At 50.5% G+C, this 1630-nt stretch overlaps 1 protein-coding gene across 1 annotated transcript; it reads right to left on the bottom strand.

Annotated features, from left to right (window-relative positions):
• Positions 1–692: 692 nt before the first annotated feature.
• LOC131695832 (uncharacterized) lies at positions 693–1190 on the bottom strand. The gene has a single exon (XM_058984369.1). The coding sequence runs from the start codon at positions 1188–1190 to the stop codon at positions 693–695; it is 498 nt and encodes a 165-aa protein (XP_058840352.1).
• Between the last annotated feature and the right edge of the window lie 440 nt (positions 1191–1630).

Here is a 1630-nt window from a genome sequence, read left to right as displayed (position 1 = left end):
GTAGTCTAGCTCTCTTCTTTGCATTCTGGACGTAGCTCTGCGACATGCCGATCTTTTTAGCCAAATCACGGCTTCAGACGTTGGGATTTGCTTTAATCATCCGCTTCACCTTTCCATCCGTCTTTTTGTTCTCCGGTCCCGGTTTTCTTCCAGCTCCTTTGCCGTGGTCCAACGTCAACCGCTTCTGGAACCGCTTCAACACTCTGGAGACGGTTGAATTGTGAATGTTCAACATTTTTTTCAACTGTCGGTGCGAGAGGTCAGGAAATTCCAGGTGTTTGGAAAGAATTTGTTCTCTCGACTCGCGTTAGTTCACCTCCATTTTCGTTGAATCGAAAAACACGACTTCGAGTTTGACAGCATGTAAATAATACACATCAATGAGAAAGTGTGCAAAATTTGGTTGATTTTTACCCAATGGTAAAAAAGTTATGTCCTGTTGAATGTGTCGCAATAATTTCGTGTTCGCCCTTTAATACCCAAGATCTTTGGTTCCTTACGGTAGGGTACGACCGCCCCATCCAGCAGGATCGGCCTTCCTGTTGCGATGTGGTTTTTGTTGCAGCAGTGTGTAATCACGCTAGTAGCGGGTGCCACGTTAAAACCGACTGATGCCGCCCATCGGACCAACACAATGTCATCGGAGTAGACGAAAACATATATCCCAGCCGGCAGGTTGGCGAACAATGAATTCATGGCCACCGGAACAGTGTTACAGCGAGAACGGATCCCTGAGGGACGCCGTTGGCCTCCGGATAGGCGACAGATTGAGCACCCCCGATTCCTACGCGAAATGCACGGTTGGATAGGTAGTCGTGTAGGAAGCGGTCCATGTGTCCGGTGATCCCGCAGTTGGCCAGCTGTTGCACTACTCCATGACGCCACACGGTATTATATGCCTTTGCAACGTCGAGTATCGCGATGTCGGCGTTCAGGTCGTAGGTTACAGATTGGTCTCCGAAGCTGGTGAGGTAGGCACCGGTTCCTGCTCCACGTCGGAACGCGTAGTGGCGAGGATCCAGAAGTTTTTGCTCCTCCTGTAGCTCTATCAGCTGTCTGTTGACCATTCGCTCTATCGTCTTGGCAAAGCAGTAAAGTAAACTGATTCTGCCGAAATCATCTGGCGTTCTGTTCTCCTGACATCGCTTTCGGATGGGGATTACTAGGGCTTCCTTCCATGAAGCGGGCATCGGTTCACCGCCCTACATGCGGGTAATACTGTCCAAAATCGCCCGCTTGGCTACTGGCGGAGAATGTCGAAGTAGAGGGTAACCAACGTCATCCTATTTGGAAGACATATCACGTACCAATTCTAGTGCCGTACATAGTTCGCTTCCGGTGAAAGGCTGGTTGTATACTTGGCCTGAATCAGTTTCGAAACGAACGGGCCTACTTTCAGCCCTTTGCTTGATTCGCAGGAACGTAGCTGGAAGGGCGGTGTCCGCGGACAGGGAGGCGAAGTGCTTGCCTAGTTCGTTAGCGATGGTCGTGGGATCGATCGTCGTGCACCCGTTAACGGTGTTGGCGTAGCCATTGTACCGCCGCATTCCACTTAAAGCGTTAACTCTCCGCCAGAGTTCTGAAGTCGACGAGTCTGGAAATATGCCTTCCAGAAATCTGGTCCAGCTGG

This window comes from Topomyia yanbarensis, unplaced genomic scaffold (genome assembly GCF_030247195.1).
Source record: "Topomyia yanbarensis strain Yona2022 unplaced genomic scaffold, ASM3024719v1 HiC_scaffold_59, whole genome shotgun sequence".
Lineage (NCBI taxonomy): Eukaryota > Metazoa > Arthropoda > Insecta > Diptera > Culicidae > Topomyia > Topomyia yanbarensis.
Note: the sequence above shows the minus strand (reverse complement) of the source record. Positions and strands in the feature narration are given on the sequence as shown.